The sequence below is a fragment of the Cupressus sempervirens genome, chromosome 10 (genome assembly GCF_028749045.1).
Source record: "Cupressus sempervirens isolate cs-2001-9-10 chromosome 10, ASM2874904v1, whole genome shotgun sequence".
Classification (NCBI taxonomy): Eukaryota; Viridiplantae; Streptophyta; class Pinopsida; order Cupressales; family Cupressaceae; genus Cupressus; species Cupressus sempervirens.
In genome coordinates, this window is record NC_143127.1 from 669,857,356 (window position 1) to 669,876,461 (window position 19,106).

At 35.2% G+C, this 19,106-nt stretch overlaps 1 protein-coding gene across 15 annotated transcripts in view; it reads right to left on the reverse strand.

Annotated features, from left to right (window-relative positions):
- The window catches only part of LOC149535602 (cysteine synthase-like), a 231,707-nt gene that overhangs the window by 23,543 nt on the left and 189,058 nt on the right, over positions 1 to 19,106 (reverse strand). For 3 of the 15 annotated variants that reach the window (XM_089804225.1, XM_089804227.1, XM_089804224.1), the window contains one exon: positions 1,868 to 1,951. The exons of the other annotated variants lie outside the window; for them this stretch is intronic. In XM_089804225.1, coding sequence (XP_089660351.1) covers positions 1,868 to 1,951 — 84 coding nt within the window. The remainder of the gene's footprint in view (positions 1 to 1,867; positions 1,952 to 19,106) is intronic. 15 annotated transcript variants of the gene reach the window in all.

The following is a 19,106-nucleotide window of genomic DNA, read 5'->3' on the forward strand; positions in this document are numbered from 1 at the left end:
GGTACTAACTGTAATTCATGTTCAGCTGATATAATGAGATAAATAAATAAATACATTGCTAACATTTTAACCATTTCTAACTGATAACATATTCAGCTGAAAATAAAGTAACGTCTAACTTCTATATCAACTAATATATTCATTCAAATTATGCTATTAGTGAACTAAACTATTTAATTATTCTTCTAAGAATTAAAGGTGAGTGCAAAAGAAACATACAGAAATAGCAGAGGAATCCCTTTATCTTATTGTTCAAGCCTCGGCATTGGTGAGAGGAGAAGAATTGACATAGGCTTAACCTCCCAACCTCGGACCATGCTTATCCCCAAACATCCTAACTTAATAGAACGGCCCTCCTTACCTCGGGATCGCCCTTGGGATGTTCTTAACCGAGCTACCCAGTGGTTTGAGTGCCCCATCAATTATACCTATATAACTAACGTCTATGGACAAACAAAATGATCTCATGATTGGCACATATGCCTATAACCACCTTGGCCAAGGATATCAGTTGGGTTCATGAACCCAATCACCACCACTCAACTTGACAACAGATTCCATTACCGGGCCATGCATGAGCTATTAATTATTTATTATTCCAATCTGATTTCATTATTGTTTCTGCAAGTTTATTTCTACCCCTTCACCATTCATTGGCTTCTCTGTCGAGTGAATTCCTCGGTGTCCGCATGATTATGAACATTCTAATTTTGTTATACACCTCTACACCAATTCTATGGCTTCTTTGCCAAGTGAATTCCTCAGTGTTAAAAGTGTTCTGAATATGCTTGGAAATTTTATTAAAGCATGTGCAATGATGTGGTTTCATATAATCAATCAAGTTTAACACAACTACCAAGTAATTCATAAATGATATATACTTAGGAGTACTTGAAGAATGATCTCATATAAACCTCAGATTACAAACAGCTAGTATTATAGATTGATCTCTACTTAACAAGTCTAGCTGGCTGTCGTTGGATACTCGAATGAGAAAGAAAAGAAAAATAAGATTTGGAAATCATATTTAATTTATTCTCAACCTATCATTATGTATCTACTGAGATGGATATTAAACTCAGTAAAATTGATTCATGATTTACATTGTTTCTATGGTATTCATTCTTGCAATTTTAGAAAATCCATTCTAATCGGCTTATCTTTGAAAACAAAAAAGAGGAAAACAATATCGCAAATCGTGCCCTGTGACTTCATTGTATCTTTCTTGCTCTAGCCAAGTCTCTTGTCCACCCACTAACCTAAGACTAATTCCAGACTTTAATTCGTCGGCAATATTGGAAGAAGAGCCGGGATTCAAGGTATCAATAAGGAAGGGTATTCCGCTGAGAACTCAATATGAAACGCAGACATATGGAGATAGGAGAGAACAGGAGATAGAAGGAGGTATATCCACCTAATTCGATCATGGCTTCTTAAAACTTAGCCGAGACTCCTCGGCTTCTATCAATTTTCAAGATGATTATTCGAATGCAACAAGAATTCGATTTTGAAAAAAATTAAAGCGGCAAAACAAATGAGGACGAATTGAAGAGTTTAATCTTTTATTTTATTATTGTATGCTCTTGTGTACATTTATGTATGTATATTGATAAGGTGACATCATTAGATTATATTATTATAATTTATTGGTGCCATTTCATTTTTATATTTATGTGTTCGTATTTAAGTGTTTATCATAATGATAAAATAAGAAGATTTAATATTAAATCTCTGAAGGTATGAATTATATTTTAATTTAGATTATTTTATGTTTTTATTATATTGTTTTTCAAATAGCTCATGCGGTCCCATAACGTAACCTGTGGTCAAGTCTTTGTATCCTTTCCAAGGGTGTCCTCGATCATACCTGCCAATCCTGATGACTAAACCAAACCACCATCCCATTCCGATGATCCTGTTTAGCAATGCTTCCACTCTCTTCAGTCTTCTCCTGCAATCACCCAAGCAAAACATTCTCGCCAACACATTAATTCAAAAATATATTGATCGATAATTCAAATCAAACTGCTAATCATCAAATAACAGTTATAGGTTATTGGTTATTTCATCAACGTTTATAATAACTAACTCATTTCACATGATCATGAAGGGAAATAATTCGTTATCAGTTGGTACAACGTATATAAATAACTCGTTCACATGATCAAGAAGAGAAATAATCTGTTAATAGTTGATAAAACGTATATTAATAACTAACTCATTTCACATGATCACAGAAAGAAACAATTCCTTAAACCAATAATTATGATCCAATTAAAAATTAGAGCAAAATTTGGGATGTAACATTCACTTCCTATGTACTATAAAATTTTTGGATACATCTTCTTGAACTTCGCATAGGCCTCATAAGTATAGTGCCTGCAAAAAATTATATCTTTGGGCCTTCAAATGAACGAGGGTGTTAGAATGCAAGATCCCAGATGCCCCCAAAGTTACAACAATGACTTCTTCCTCATTCCTGGCCACAAGACCTTGTGATTTTGTAACAAACTTATCCTCCGACACTTCTTCAAGAATTGTCTTAGTTTCATTTCCTACTCCTCCAAGCTAGTCGGCTTGATGTAAGTCCTTTCCTGCAACCTCTCTAACACTAAGTTTGCAGATTGGACAACAATATTGAACAATGAATTTGTTTCTTCTGATTATGATTTTGTAATCTCACATAATGATAATTGTTTAGTTGACTACTCACACTACCCAACAATGATCGCCTCATATGTTATGGTGATTTCTTAGTAAGTACAAATGCAATCAATCAAATCACAAGAGAAATATTAATCAAGAGATTTGGTTGATTTGATGCAAACCTTATTACTTTATATCTCCCGTGGTAACCACCCAATCTACTCCAAATGATCAACTAAGTCACATAGGTAGCATCCTTATCATGGTTGAGCTCTCTGCACCAAGCCACCATGAATCTTTATCTTCAATCCAGAGAAGACAATTATTGCAAAGCTTTGTCATAGCATCGCACATCCACCCAATAAGCCAAGTCCCCCAATAGCATATAGATCCATCAAAACCCAACAATACATCTCTAGCTCAGCGTTGTCGTGTCATCCCTAAAGTCCACTCACCAAGCGCTTGGAAAGATGGGTATTTCTCTTAAATTTGCATCATCTACAAGCATCTACTATGTTCGTTGCCTATTCTCATCTTTAAATAGGGAGTGTTGAGTATATTCTAGTGTGCCTTTAAAGCGATCATCTGAAATCTGGAGTCTTTGAATCATTAATGTAGATGTTTTATTCATCTGCAAAATCTCTCTGACCAACTTTTGCTGAACAAAAGGCATAGGCATGACGAAGCATTACCCTGCATACAACTCGATGTTGATTGTACTCGACATTTAACATGCAAAATGTTCCTAGAACATTGCATCAGCAGATTAAACACATCAAGTGACATTTCCTTGAAGCAGCCATATTCAAGCATCATGTGATCCAAACTTTGATTAATCTGCAATGCAAGAACAAACATCAAACATCAAACATCGACATTGCCCACATTTGGTGCTGACTTGAGCACTGACATTAATCAACCATCGGCATTCTGACAATCCTAAGTTGTGGTGCCCATTAGCATTGACATCAAAGACTCTCCAATATCTCTTCTCGGCATTGTCCATCTTATCTCCCTCCAACACTCAGCAACATTGAAGCGCAAACAACAAAAATGTTGAGCATGTTTTGCATCTAGCACAACATTATTAATTGATTGCCTAACTCACCCGAGTCTTGTAGTGTTCAACAACCTGAACATGGAATGGGAGCTACAAGTGGTCCCAAAATGTGCCACAGATGATAAGGATCTAAGACATCCATGCAAAGAGTGAAGAAGCATTGCATATACATTCATGAGTGACATAGACATCTGATTCATCATTGATGCTTTCCATCCTATACTATGACCTACACAAGTACACATCCAAACACTGATCTCACAACACCATGCAGGAGATCTGAAACTTGGGACATGTGCTCTCACTTCCTTGTCTCACCACATGTGCTCCAAATATTAATAATAATTTCAAGTTTATCAGCAATTCAGTTCTTATTCAACTTTAGTCCTTTGAAAGACCCTTAAGATCGAGTGGCTCTAATATTACATTTTCAATAAGTCGCTGAGATACTTCCCATAATGTTAATGCCCTTCTTTCATTATTGCTTCATGAAGTTATTTCTATATAGGACAACTCAAATTCTTTAAACCTAACAATTGACTATCCCACTGTAACTTTTATCTCTCCCAAATTTTGCTCTGATACCTTGTTAATATAGGATAGTTCTTTAAGATGATAAGTATACTTATGCAAATATGATGAGCTTCAAACTGTAGGAAGTATATCACATTTATTGATTTCGATGTGTATCTTCCCATCATCTAAAGCATATATATATTATATTCAATACAAACTTTAGGATCGGTCATGGCTCTTAATAGTGAAATGTCACGATTAGTTAGCATTCACTAACTAACTAAATCCAATATAACCGATCCATGTACAAGATATTGAATATGTATATTATGCACATGATTCAACTTAGTTAGATATGAAGCTGGTATATTTTCAGACTTGTTATGACAGAGATATGTATGTGAAACATACTTTCACATATATATGTGCAAATAGATCTGCAATAATCTGACCGAAGCTATCATAAATCAACAAATTTGAAGAATCAGCCAGACTAAAGGTTGAAGAAGAGGTGGTTTATCGATGGTGCTAATTCCCTCGTTATACAAAAAGATGAAGGTGGTACCTTTGTCCTTCTATGTTGATTCCTATAATCAATTGATGGACATCGAGAGTGAAAAAAAGACATCCTCCAAGGGAAGAATACGATAGACAATAGCAATAATATTGAAGGTAGGTTTGATGTGGGTGTTATGAGTCAACAACAATAGAACAAAATTTCAAGATATCATATCCTCTCTTGATCAAATCATGTGTATGTTGTTAATCACGAGGGGCCTTACTTTTGCATATTGAGGTTGATTTATGATTGTTCTTGATGTGGAAGCTATCAAATCATGTTGCAATGAAGTACTCATTTTCTTTGTTTTGTGCTGGGGGGGATTCAAAAATATGCGGATCACTTTGATGGAAAAATTCAAGAATAACCAAGCTCCAATTCGCCAAGTTAAACAAGTATGCAGGACTAGTGCAAACTTCAGGGGGTTATGCAAATGATTTTCATATCACAACACCATCAAAACGACCAATGTACATTGAATGATAGAAGTTAAGCATACATAAAGGTGAGATTCGGGATGACTTTGCACAACTTACAATTAATAAATTCTCAAAAGTATGAACCATGGGATTCATCAAAACACCATTGTGTTCTCCAATGAACTCCCAACACTTTATCTAACCAATCTAATCTAACTGAGGGAACTATGAAACAATGCAAGCACTAAAATTTATCACGCAATCACCATGAAACCAACAAACACAAATTTCTATTATCTTCATAGCTCTTAGTAACAATCTAAAATGTCCACTACTTACAAATGAGTAATGATGCATTTATATAGGTCCTCGATTATGTGTGGATCAAATCAAAACAATAGCTGATAGCTCGGCTTTTGCCACATCAACCCTAATTAGGGGTAGGGCAAGAAAACATAATCTACATTAATGTAGGGAATTGCACAGACCAATGAAGAAAGACCATCATTATAGTGGTTAATTGTGGTAGTGATCTTCATTTTGCACTTTATTTCCCCTTACCTATTACACTACACATCTATGGGACCTTTCAATTCTTCTTTGAAAACACATAGAGATGGTTGTACTACTCTTTCATCTCTTATGCCATCCTTGGCCCTTTAGTGACCCTTTAATGATGCATTGTGAGTGTATTTTTCTGCCTTTACCTTTGTTAATAAGAACCACAAAGTACTGATCCAAGTACTCTTATAGTTCTAACGGGAAAGGTACTCACACAATGAAGGGACATTGAGAATCTGATGCATATAGTGTAAGCATGGAGAGCATTAATGAAGGCTAAAGGTTTGAATTTGGTCAAATTTCAAATGCGAGGTAACACATACAGACCCTCAAAATAGTTGTAAGTGCCTTCAAAAAGTACCCAATATGAGTGCTCCAATCAGTTGTATAACATCAACAGTAACAGGGAAGCTTTATTATGTCATGCATCGTACAATTATTCAAGAATCATTCTTCCGTACTGGAAATACAATGGTGGCCTTGAATGGTTTTGTACGTCATTGGACCCTCTGAATATCATTTGTCCATGCGGGCAACACAAACACTAGACACTCCACAATTCTCTCATTAGTATGGCATTTGGATACATAGGAAAACTCCATTGAGATTGATATGGACAAATTATAATTCCATACAATGATCAATTCTGAAGTGGATAGTACTACTTGACCAGAATTTTGGCATCACATGTTGGCTTAACACTGCAAAATATCTATTTTTGAGCTTTATTGCCCTTGTTTTTGCAATCTTAAAAACTCAAGAAAATGATGTGTATCATGGATTTTTGAGCTGCCCCTTAACTCTACTAGGGGCATCGCCCTTAGACCCCCATTTTATTCTCTAAGTATAATACAAGGTTGAGTTTGCAAAGTACAAGTCATTATCTCAACTCTTTTAAATAGTCTCCTCAAATATTACTTGAGGGACACTTGTCATCTAGAAGACAACTTTTTCTTTTAGGGGTGATGGTGTAGTTGGCATACAATGCCTATTGTTATGTTCTTAATTACCCAGTTCTACCCTCGGCCCTTCAAACAAGGCGAATTTTGAACTGGTTCTTGGTCCTTATCCTAGATTCCTTTTGGGTTCCACTGGGGTTTGAACCCAAGCAGGTGGGTTCCTCTAGGTCAAACCGTGAACTAACCATGGTAGACCCAAGTAGAGCGAGTGTGAACCAGGTACAGTTCCATTGGGAACATTCTATAATTTAGTTTGGAAAAAAGTTATTACAGAATTAGAATAAAGATTTTTAATAGAACAAAACAAAATTTGCAGAAGTTCAAGCATTTATCACATCAAATTACACTAGACCTCAAGATTTCTTCTAGTGAAATTTTTATATCCAATGTTGATAATGACCCCTGTCTGAATAATTGGAAGCTCTGTAAAGTGATAAATCATAGCTGAAACATTAAATAACATCTTCAATATGTGAAGGGAGTTACAAGCTACTTATAAAAAAAATTCAAGTAGGATGTTAATTACAAACAAACAAGCTCTTTGTAAACTGAAAAGGTAATAAGAGTCAGACAACTTTGAAAAAAAGGATTGTCATTAGTGCAACTGATCCCAATAACATTAACAATGTTTGTGAACCAACTAATGCCTTTGATGAAGAAGAAGATGAAGATTTAGATAATCCATTAGATGACTAATACTTAGCATAAAGTTCTAATTGTTGAACGTCTAAACAATGATAGTTAAACTCGATATTATTTTAATATTTTGGTGTTGATAATAGATATGATGCTAAGATTAGAAGTTTATAGTATTTTTGTTGATTTTATGATACTTTTGATGTAACTCAAGGTGTAGTTTTCTTTCCTTAGTCCTATCCTCCACTGGGACTTGCCTAGGCTTACACCAAGCCTCCTAGGGTTCACCTTGGTGCCCTATCCACTAGAGAATTGCTCTCTGATCCTCCCACACTTCACCACCAAGTTCGACCATTTAGTCAAACTCTCAAACTCACCAAATGTATTCTTCTTACTTTCTTGCCAATCTTGAATCCTGATCAAAATTGACCATTACACTATCCATGAGGAGTGAGGGACTTCTCCATGAAGTATATGTATCACTACAGCGTTATGGACCTAAGACCAATAAGGTCTCCAACCAATCTTAACCAAACAATCAAATTGCTCTTTTGGGCCTAATTCAATTAGCCCTCCTACTTGAGGTTTTAGGCCTCAGTTCAAATCATTCCCAAACAAGACCCCAAACAAACTATAGATTCAGGCACCCTTTTGGAAAATCTAAAGGATTTTTCAAGTTTTAGGCCCCCACCTTGTTTGTAACAGGAAATCTACATCCAACCCTAAAAACAAGGGTTTTAGGGTGAAATAGCAACATTCACTACGTCCAATTCACTAGATGCTATTGATGTTCTTTTTCATTTTTAGAGTAGATTAGGCTATCATCTATGACTAATACAAACTTATCAAAACAATCTTGAAATATGTTGTTCATCAAATTCATGAAAGTTGCCAGAGCATTGGTTAGCCCGAAGGGTAATAATATGAACTCATAATGCTCATATCTAGTTCTAAATGCAGTCTTGTGAATGTCTTCATCCTTGATCTAGAGCTGGTGATATCCCGACCTTAAATCAATCTTCGAGAATACTATAGCGCCTTTCATTTGATCAAAGAGGTCCTCAGTTCTAGGAAGTGGATATTGGTTCTTAATGGTGACTTTATTGAGCATCCTATAGTCTATGCATAATCTCATAGTTCCATCCTTCTTCCTGACGAACAATATTGGGGCTCCCCAAGGTGAAACACCGGGTCAAATGAGTTTCTTATCTAACATATCCTGCAACTGCAATTGTAACTCCATTAATTCTGTGGTGGTCATCTGATAAGGAGCTTGAGAAATTAGTTCTGATCTAGGTACTAAATCTATGGTAAAATCAAAGACTTGGGATGGAGGTAATCCGAGGAATTCTTCGGGAAACACATCCCAAATTTTGCCCTAATTGTTCGATTTGAACTAACCAGCAATATATTTTGAATTAATGTGTTGTAGAGAATGTTTTTCATGGGTGATTACAGGAGAAGACTGAAGGGGGGGAAGCATTGCTAAACGGGATCATTGGAAAGGCATGGTCATTTGGTTCAATCATCAAGATCGGCAAGTATGACCTAAGACTTCCTTGGAAAGGATATCAAGACTTGACCACAAGTTACATTATGGACCGCATGAGCATTTAGGAAAACAACATAACAAAAAAAACATAAAGTAATCCATACCTTGGAATTAATATTAAATCTCCTTATTTTATCATTTTAATAAACCCTTAAATACGAACACATATGTAAATGAAATGGCACCAATAAATTATAATTATATAATCTAATGATGTCACCTCATCAATATATACATGTGAATGTATACAAGGGCGTAAAACAATAATAAAATAAAATTTACAACTCTTCAACTCCTTACTCCTTTTCCCTCTTTATTTCTCTCTTTTTTAATTCGAATTAGTGATTCATTCGAATAGCCTTCTTGATAACCAATGGTAGCCGAGAAGTCAAGGCCGACCATTAAAAAGAATATCATGAATCATGTTAGACACAACTTCCTTTCCTTCTACATTGCCTCTACCTCTTCTTCCATCTGTTACGACCTCTTAACAAGCTAAGTGATAATGTTCTCAGAACGATATGGGTTCAGAAGTTGAAATCTTGAAATGTTCCTTCTTCCCTTTAATCCATCAACGAAAGGACTAGAGAGCAAAGGATATACCGTGGGTGATCATTAATTCCGGCCACAGGAGGAAGAAATCATTTTGTTGTAGGTCATGTGATTCTTGCTATGTCCAATCTGATGCTAGTCAAATTCTTCTCTTTCCTTTCTTTTCTCAATATTATACCAAAAAGTTAGTGCTATGTTTGGTATGTTTACCATCATTTGATAATGTTGTTGTTGTATGATTTAGACACTGGTCTGAATGGAATGTGTATTATAAAAACATAACTTCCACCCTTAGTCGGAACTTCATAGGGTCCGATATCTTGCCTCCTAATTTTCTACCAAGTAACCTTGAGATTGTTTCAGTTATGGATTCGAAACATGGAAACTTTAATGAATTCCATGAATCAATATTCATGCCTATGTTATCACATTTTTCCAAACATTTTGCAGAGGTGTAAATAATGTCATAATGCTCAAACATTGAGGGATTCACCGGCAAAGAAGCCATGAATGGTGAAGAGGTGTAAATAAAATAGAATGGATATAATCTCTCAAGCACCTAGGATTCACAGGCAAAGAAGCCATGAATGGTGAAAAGGTGAAGATAACCTGAAAGAAACAAGAATGACATCAGATAACTATGTAATAAAAACACATAATAGCTCATGCATGTCCTGATAATGAAATATGTTGTCAAGTCGAGTGGTGGAGATCGAGTTTATGAACCCAAATTGAAGTCCTTGGCCAAGGTAGTTAAAGGCATATGTGTCAATCATGAGATCTTTTTGTTTGTCCATAAGCATCAGTTATCTAGAAATGACCGATGGGGCACTCAAACCATTGGGTAGCTCGGATGGCTGGAAATAAGAACATCCCAAGCCTGATCTCGAGGTAGAGAGGGTTGTTCTATTAAGTTAGGATGTGTAGGGGTAAGTATGGTCCAAGGTTGGGAGATTAAGCCTATGTCAATGCTTCTCCTCTCACCAATGTCGAGGCTTGAACAACATGACAAAGGGATTCCTCCATTATTCCTATATGTTTCTATTCCATAGGAGAGTAAATAGATAGTTTTCTAAAAGCATAAATTGAATGAATATATTAATGGATAGACGTTCTTTTATTTTCAACTGAATATGTTAACAATTAGAAATGTGTTCATTTATTATTCCTTATGTCAGTTGAACATGAAATACAGCTAGATTAGTAATCAGATTATTTAATCATGGTTATTAATATTTAGTTAATAGAGATCATTGTTGTCATGCCCAAACTATGAGGGCAAAAACACGAACTTTTTTTTTTTTTTTTTTTTTTTGAAAAATATTAATTATTATAATGCTCAAGTTGATAAGTTTGCGATCGCATTACAAGAAAAGATTCATTTCATTACATCATAGGTTTATAAACTCTTGTGGAGGAATACATTGTTAAACTGAAGTTCTTGATATAAAAATGATATCGATGTTTCCTTCGTTTCATATTAATCTTAAAACAATAAATTTAAAATTTCCTTTATAACATTATAATTAAAGATAGATTGAACATTTATTACATAGCATCTTTCATCTCATATGAACTTAACACTATAAAAGAAAAATTTTAATCAATTTCAACTAGATCAAGTTCAATTATAAATCTCTTAAGACAATTATCGCTTGACAATTAAATCGATATTGAAAAGTAACTATAAGAAAAACAATTAACTAGAATTAAAACATAATGTATATATAAAATTTATTAACTTTAAATATTTCGACTACTTTAACATAATCATTAACTATCAAAAAACTACTAAAAATTAACTCGATAATACATTTAGACTAGTAAAAAAAAACATATTAGTATAGAACTAAAGTTACACTAATTTAAAAGATGATGGAACCTATAAATTAATATTAATTAATCATGATACTTAATTCATAACAAAACTAAACTTTTTGATATAATGCTAATACAATCATAAAACAAATACCAAAATTTAAAGATCACTAAAATAAAAACTATATATAAAAATACTAACTAAATTAAAATCCAACTATATTATATTTTAAAATAATTTAATACTAAACTAACTTAATTTACAACTAACTTGCTAAAACTATTAACAAATAATACAAAGTAACTAGCAAGAAAATAACTTATACTATACTAAATTTAAAATGAGCTAACTATCATAAAACTAGAAATGACTTCTAACAAAATCTAAACTAAACTAATTAAATCCCAATAAAACAACTCAACCAAACATAGAAATTATCCTAAACTAACATATCATAACATAATTTAAACTAAACACTAACCTATACAAACTAACCTATACTAACCCTACATCCCCCTATGCTAACATCACTCTAACATCTAAACCAACCTAGAACCCTACTCTATTTCCCCACACATCCTACCTTACTCCCACCAAGTCACGTGAACCACTCAAATCCTGTGCGCATTCCAAGCGCTGACCACAGCAGAGGGTACGGACGACCAATGGGAAAAGGCAATAACTTACAAATGAGACAAGACCCCATTCCCAACTACCCACGTTAAACCCACAAAAGCTTCCAACATAAAACAAAGAACTCAGCGCTTTCCCAAAGGAGAAAATCGACCCCTGCACAAGTCAAAAGGTGGAGTACACAGGATGACGTCACCATGGACTGACGTCTCTGACTTTGCTTCCAAATAAATTTAAAGATCTTATCAAGCCTCATACAAGAGCTGCGCCCAACATAGGGATTGGAAAAGAACATTAATGCAAAAAGTTTTGTGGTTGAAGATTAACAACAACCATGTATTGAATTACTTTCAATTTTCAAAGGTAATTGATTTATATATTTTTTTTATATGAATTAATATTAGATTTTAATTGTAAGACAAAGGAATTTTACAGAGAATATTCTCTGTGGCAAAAGAGGGAATTAAATTTTCTCCATGTATTTTCCAGAGAGGTTTTTCACTCCTGGAGATGCAATTTTTTTTTTTGAAGCCCATTTTAGACTAAGTGTTGGCATATTACTTTTGCTATATTTATATTATCTTAAGAGTACATTCTCCAAAAAGGATTACATGGATCCTAACAACATACTAACAAGGATGAAAACAAGGTTTATAATTACTCCTTCTCTCCAATAATCTAAGTTTTATCAATCGTACTATATTCAAGGTGTGTGTTCATGCTTTAAAAATTCAAGGAGATAAATAATCTCTTAGTCCAATTGATTTGTTCATAAGGAAATTTAACAAAGAAGAGATAATTTGAGTTCTCAAATTAGGAATCCTAATTCATCCAATACTTATACATCAACTTGGAAGTTTCATCATATCAAATTTCTCTTCATTAACAAATTAAAAAAAACTTGAAACATCACAATTCAAGACATTATCTATGATTTTATTTTCTCACCTATATATACAAATTTATTTTTTTGAAATCACATGAGAACAATCCAAGGAGATTCCCATAATCTTTTCCTTTATCTATTATTCATCCTATTTTGATGAGCATCCATAAAAATTAAATTTTACAATTAAACCACATGACAAGCAATAATAATCAAACACCAATTTTATTGGCAAACCTGATTCAAGGGCTCAGCCGGAAAAGAATCAGGAAGAAAACACGGCTTCGTTGCCAATCCAAAAAAGTTTTGAGATACAAATTACATAGGATTTCAATCCTAAATTACAACACTTAGATGAATTTTCCTTCATGACCCTCAACAAGGGTTCCAAATTCCAATTCTGCAACACATTTCTACGAATCATGGAGGAAACAAAATCTGATCAGGTGATAACAAGCATGACCAAGAAACACATCAAACATGCATAATCATACAAGGTTTTCACTATAAAATTCACAATGAATCAACACTAGGGAAAGGTGGATTCTTCCAACTAGGAGAAGTCAAGCACAACACCAAACAGATGCCCATTCGGGGCTATATACCAAGAACTTCCGTTCTTCCATTTCAACATGCCATAATCATACAAGGTTTGTGCTGACAGGTAGGGGCCCATAACACCCTACCCTTTCTCCCTCTTCTCATCCTGAGAAGAGACTCTACACTCGTTGGAGTCCGACTAAACAGACCTTTCCCAAAATTGGTCACTTCTGCCCTCTCCAAGGGTGAGTAATACCAAAACACCCATGCAAGAAAACTCTCAAAATTGCAAACATAAACATGAAAGGAAATCATCCAAAAATAACATGGTTTTCAAAGCTTCCCAACATACCCACAACCATACAAACATTGAAACAACAATAAGGTAGCATAAGCATGAAACAAGAATAAAATCTGAACAAGGGAGATGAGAAATCCAACCTTCACAAAGAGGTAATGGCAATGAACAAGTTTGAGTAGAGCTTCCCTTTCCTTGCTTCAATCTTCAAGAACTCCTCTCTAAATGTAGAGATTGGGTAACCACCTCCACTAGACCAAGAAAGGCCTCTAAATAAGCCTCCAACTCAACCACCAAAGGGATCAATAACTACACCCACCCACTAACAAGTCTATAAACTCCCAACTCAACCCACACTATGGTTAAACACTAAGAGGAGGTGAGGTGAGGTGACTCAAGATAACCACTTGCAATTTTCGCACAAAGGTAAAATGAGACTTTTTGAGTGATCTCCAAAGTCAACAAAAAAGGCTTAGGGGTTGGAAAAGACCCCTAACCCATACCCATACCCTTTGGATATAATAATTTCATGTTTTAAGCCTTAGGAAAAAGGTTTAGAGCCAAACAAAATCTAGGAATAAAATAGGACCTTCTAACTACTCTAACATGCAAATTAAGCACTAATCCAGATTAGGGATGACTAACCCCGATTAAGAACTCAATTAGCAAACTGACACTAACTTAAACCGACTTAGGTCCATGAGTTACACAGCTAACCCTAACTAGCACGCTGAGGAGCACAAACAATTCACGAGTGTCAAGCGACACTAACAAAACATAGTTACGAACATTAACATTTACTGAAAACAGAAATAAAATACATACATCTCACAGTACAATACTTGAATTACGAACAAGGTTTCCAAAATTAGCACATAGAGATCAGTTCTGTTCCTCCGTCGGTTTCCTCAGCTAAAATATCTGCACACTCATTGCGCACATCAGTAGTCCCGAAAAATCACATGTACATATGTATATATATGTACCAGGAATCACATAATTTAAAACATACATCAATAAGGGTTTCTTCATCCTACTTAATTCTTAATCATAATGATTCCAAAAATCAATGTGTTAATCCTACATTTTACTTAGTTCATCATCATACATAAACATAAAGCCTTTAAATGACAAACATCAATATATCTGAAAGTAACATCACATAACATGAAATAATATAATATGTTCTAAGTATCAGAAAATGTCTCGACATCTCGAGTCATGAGTAACAAAATGATAAGGTAACAACTAAGGCTATGAAGGGTCGGGGCGAGGCCTCACAATTGTCATGTGAAATGGAATCAGTTACTTGTTAATCAGCTTATTAGGTGCTTTAATTTGGTTATGAAAATCCGTTTGTTACACGAAACAGTGGGTCGAATGAGTTTCTTATCTAACATATCTTGAAACTACAATTGTAACTCCATTAATTTTGTGGTGGCCATCCAATAAGAAGCTTAAGAAATTAGTTCTGCTTCGAGTACTAAATCTATGGTAAAATCAAACACTCGAGATAGAGGTAATCCAACGAATTCTTCGAGAAACACATCCTGGAATTTCTTTAGGTAACGATACTTCTCTTCAAAAGATTCCTTCAATTTTTCTCTAATTTCTCTGTCTCCATGTGTGGAATCTATTGGTTTTCTCAAATCTTTAACCCTTACTGGAAAGATCTCGCAACCTGTTTTTCCACATTTCTTGAGTTGCATGGCAAATATTTGTCTTGATTTAATTTCATGTATAACTCCCTTAATGCTTACAAGTTTGCCTTGGTAATCCAAACAGTCAAAAGTTTTAGCAAGACAATCAACCTTGGCCTTATGCTCACTAAGCTAGTTAATGGCTATAATAATGTCGTAAGACCCAAGAGGAGCCACACACAAGTTCAATTCGGTGTAGAAGTTTGGAAAATCAACCTAAGCCTCAAACAGACACTGATCTACCTTAGCCCTTGATTGGTTTGCACACTTGATTGTCCATGGTTTTGTCATAAAACTAGATCTCTTTGGAAGTCTACTTAATAGTTTAGATATAAAGCATTCAAACGCTCCAATATCAATTAATATAGAAATAGGGTTTCCGTAGATCTTACCCAAAGTTTTCATCAGGCCTATCTGTTGTTCTGCCTACCAATTATCAAGTGTTGTGTCAGTCCTTTGCTAGTAAATATGTTGTTGAGGTGGAAGGAGTGGTCAGGGTGGTCTTAACAGGGCATTTGTTAGCATAGTGATCTCCTCTGCAAATGTAGCATCCTGACGGCGGCCTCTTCTTTTCACTACCCTTGCCAATCTTACTTGTATTAGGGTTACTTTTGAAATCCTTAATACCATTTCCTCTTGGTTCGGTTTTGATAAATTTGTACTCCTTAAATTGCTTCTTTTGGGACCCTGTATCTACACCTTCTATATTCCAATTTGTTTTCCTTTTGTTCTCTCGAATAGAATCATCTCTCTTGATTTTATATTCCAAACAGACAGCTATTTCTAGGGCTTCTTCTATGGTTCGAGTGAGAACATCAACAACCCCTCTAATCCTATTATTCAACCCCATGATAAATTTCCTCACCTTCAAATTCCTATCTTGTTGGTATACAGGTACATATTTCAGTAGTCAGGTGAATTTCTCCCAATACATATGTATGGTCATATCTCCTTGTTTGAGATTTTGGAAATCCAACAGCTTTTGTTCATAGAAGGTTTGGGGTAACCAATAGTTTCTAAAGATGGTTACAAACTTCTCCCAGGTAATTTCAATTGTTTTTATATTCAGTTCAACCTTGGTGTTTCCCCACCATGTCACTTTTCTGTAAAAGGGTATATTCCTCAAACTGCCTTTGAGGTCTCTGAAAAAATTCTCAGCTCAAAATATTGTTCCATTTCTGTTAACCAGGCCTCTGCATTCTCTCCAAATTCAGAACTAGAGAACTTGGGTGCTTTGATCTTTTTAATGTCCACATATAGGTTGCTTACTATTTCAAGTTTCTTATATTTTTCAATTTGGGTAAGCGAGGCTTAAGGGTTTTTCTCCCTGTGTTCAGAGATTTATGTTTATGTTATGAGTGTTACAAGATTCAAGAATTGGCAGATTAACGGATTTCCGGATGATTGATTGATTAATAGAGGAATAAATGTGTTCCTTATAAAGAATTACAAGGACTTAGAAACAATGTAGACTGAAGACGAATTTAGAAACAAAACTGAAAACAAGATAGGAAACATTCCTATCTAGACTGAAAGACGGACTACAAACAAGTAGTTGACCATTATAGAAAGTATTTAACTAAGGAGATAATATCTTAATACCCTCCCTTAATAGTCAATGTACGGATGTTGAAACATTCTGGGATAACTGAGACCCCCCCTAGATCTACAGAATGTTGAAACCAAGAAGCTTTGCCGAAAGAGTGCTATGACTCAAAACAGATTGCAATTACAAAACTTCATCTTTTGTGGAAAAAATAGTAAAACCCAAAATCTCACGCAACCTTGCATATTAAAAACAACATGAAATGATTTTTGAAGAGAAAATCAACAAACCCAGAAAAACAAAAACAGATTTAGAAGGCGAAAAATGAAGCTTCGCCTTGATCAGGAAGCTCGACAACTTGTGTTGTTAGCTGGGAAGCATTTTGCCTTGCTTGGGCAGCAAAACATTTCTGGCACTCGAACTTCATATGGCCAAACTTGTGACAGTAAGTACACTATACATTTTTCTTTGTAGAGCCATCCAGGGATTGAGTAGAAGGTTGATGCTGGAAAGGCTGAGAAGACTGATGGTTGTCGATGTTCTATTGAAAGAATTTTGCAGCAAATGCCTACTCTAAGGAAGCTGTAGAAGCACTGTTGCCAAACTATTGTTTCAAACAATCCTGCTGCAAAAGTTTGGTGCATAATTCTGGAAACTTTAGATCAACATTAGTTGACGTAATGTTGGGTGTTTATATGAAGTGCTCATAGGATGATGGTAGACTTTTCAGAGTGATGACTACCATATCCTCTTCCTTCATTTTCCGACCAATAGCTTCGAGCTGATCGCGGATGTCCTTAATCTTTGTCAGATGCTCTTGTAAGGACATACGTTCATCCATCATAATGGAGAACAACTAATTCTTCAGAAACAATGCCCGACTCTTGTCAGATGTTTCATGCAACTCCTTCAGATATTTCCAGATTTTTGCAGCTGACTTGCCGAAAGGAATCTACAGTAGCTAATCATCGATAACAGAGAGCTTAAGAAGCATAACAGCCTCTCGATTGCGATCATCAAACTTGTCCTGTTCTGCTTGCTCAGAGGTTGGACAAGTCTCTGTGCCTAGAACAAGCTCATCCGAACGACAATATTTGAAGATGGTTAACATGCACTGCTTCCAATGTTTATAATTGCGGCCATTGAATCATACACTGCCCTCCAACATGAAATTAGTTAAAGATGCCATTTGCACAAAGTTCCAGGCAATGTTGAGGCTAGCCCAGAAAAAATTGACAAGTACCCAGAAGAGTAGATGGAAAACCCAGAAGGAATCTGCTGTTGTTTTATGGATCCGCTGGCTCGAAAATTGAGGCACAAAAATTGAGGCACTCAGAAAAATTTGACAACCTAGTTGAGCTCTCAAAAAACCCACCACGAATCTGCAAGAAAAAAAAATTTGACCCGGAAAATTAGCGTTTCGGGCAAAACCGTAGTCGTCAGATTGGAGATCAAAATAATGGCAGATTTTGTGAAAAAATGTCTGATTTGTTGCCCAGAACGTGACTACAAGCTGAGACGTCGCCAAAAAAGGCAGAGAACCAATCGGATTTTAGAGCTTCATTTGTCAGCTTCAGTTGGAGAGAAAAATAAATGTGAGCTGAATCGCATGGAAAAAACAGTGCTTAAAACCAGCGGGTGTAAATCGCGTTGATATATAGTCTAGATGCCTAGGAAAATCCGACGTGTTGCCAAACAAAGAACGAACGCGATTTAAAAGTTATACAACAACAAATCACAAGGTTCCTCCAAAAATCATGAGTTGCATGGAAATCAAGCAGCAGAAACATGCGATTTGCAGATCTGTTGAAGATGAGACAACCCGCACAGGATGCGAAAGACGTGATTTGCAAAGAACACGCGATTTATTCAGAGGGTTTGAATCGAATTTCTCCACGCAAAAAAAACCCTAGGCGGGTTTTTAAGAAATTGACAAATAATTTTGAAAAAATTTAAACAAATAAAGAAGAAATTATAAATTTTTCCAAAAAAATTTTAAGTATTCGCTCTAATACCATGATTGGCAGATTAATGAATTTCCGAATGATTGATTGATTAACAGAGGAACAAATGTGTTCCTTATAAATAATTACAAGGATGTTTCTAAAAGAAACAACATAGACTGAAGATGAATTTAGAAACAAAACTGAAGACACAATAGGAAACATTCCTCTCTGGACTGAAGACAAAAGAGACAGAATAGAAAACATTCCTATCTAGACTG